A 1465-nucleotide genomic window follows, 5' to 3' on the forward strand; every position below is an offset into this window, starting at 1 on the left:
ATGTATACATATTTTGCAGCTGGGAACACAATTGATGTTTCTTTTCAGATTTAACCCATTGGAATTAATTACTCAAAATGTGTATACATTTTTGGGACACCCTGTATGTAAAACCTATATATACAGTATACAACTGTCTTGACCATTTGCTCTTCTAAAAGTTTTGCTGAATTTCAGTAGATTGAAAAATGCTGTGATATCTTTAATTTGTGTTTTTATATAATTCCGTTTCTTTTCCTTAATTAGCTCAGTAATAAACATATTAGTCAGCTTTCTTTTATTTTGCCTCTTTTTGTATAGAACTCTGAAGATGGAAAAACTTACTTTGTCAAGATCCATGCCCCTTGGGAGGTATTAGTTACTTATGCTGAAGTGTTGGGAGTCAAAAGGCCAATTAAGGAGAGTGATATTCTGCGACCGGAGAAAAGCTCCTTCCTTCTTGGGCCTCTGAAGCTCCCAAAGGATGTGAAGCATCCTGATCCGGATTATTTCACTGTCCAATTTAGCAGACATCGCCAGGAACTCTTCCTCATTGAGGACAAGTCAAGCTTCTTTCCATCCTCATCAAGAAACAGAATTGTAGGTAGAGAAGCCATCTGGGCATATCCCTTCCAGTAAGGGATGTGTGCCTTTGTTTTCCTTTATATGTGCGCATGGGCAATACTGTGTCAGCAGGTGTTTCTGTGGAAATTTCGATAATTTATTTAGTGGTATTGGGCATGTTTGAAATTTCACTTGGCCCACTTAAGTGTGTTAACCTCCCTAGTTCTCAAACTATTGTTTAAAATTGAATGGTGGCCATTGTGGACATAGTAAAGAAAGAGACATCATGCAATGCTGGGAAAGGCATTTAATTGAGAACAGGACTTAGATTTTATAAGATATTTGCAAAATGGTTTTATGATCTTAGAGTTTGGTTTTGTAAATTTAGTGCATAGTTGGAGGAATACTGGTTGTTCCAAATGGAAATGGAATGCTTTATATATAGACTAGAGGCCCGGTGCACAAAAATTTGTGCACTTGGGTGGGGGGGGTCCCTCAGCCCGGCCTGTGCCCTCTTGCAGTCTGGGACCCCTCGAGGGATGACCACCTGCTGGCTTAGGCCTGCTCCCCGGGGGATTGGGCCTAAGCTGGCAATCAGACATCCCTCTGGCAGCCCGGCAGCCCTCGGGGGATGTCCACTTGCCAGCGGGGAGCAGACCTAAGCTGCAGTTGGACATTCTTAGCACTGCTGAGGAGGCAGGAGAGGCTCCCACCACCACCGCTGTATTGGCAGCCATCAGCCTGGCTTGTGGCTGAGCAGAGTATGCTCCATGTGGGAGCATACTGACCACGAGAGAGCAGCTCCTGCATTGAGCGTCTGCCCCCTGGTGGTCAGTGTGTGTCATAGTGACCAGTGATTCCCAGTCTTTCTGCTGTTAGGGTCAGTTTGCATATTACCCTTTTACTATATAGGATAGAGGCC

The 1465-nt window shown here is 43.8% G+C and overlaps 1 protein-coding gene across 1 annotated transcript in view; it reads left to right on the forward strand.

The window, feature by feature from the left end:
- ANO5 (anoctamin 5) overlaps positions 1-1465 on the forward strand; it is a 70141-nt gene that overhangs the window by 22835 nt on the left and 45841 nt on the right. Inside the window, exon 7 of the mRNA XM_014542241.1 lies at positions 301-579. Coding sequence (XP_014397727.1) covers positions 301-579 — 279 coding nt within the window. The remainder of the gene's footprint in view (positions 1-300; positions 580-1465) is intronic.

The sequence above is a fragment of the Myotis brandtii genome, unplaced genomic scaffold (genome assembly GCF_000412655.1).
Source record: "Myotis brandtii unplaced genomic scaffold, ASM41265v1 scaffold293, whole genome shotgun sequence".
Lineage (NCBI taxonomy): Eukaryota > Metazoa > Chordata > Mammalia > Chiroptera > Vespertilionidae > Myotis > Myotis brandtii.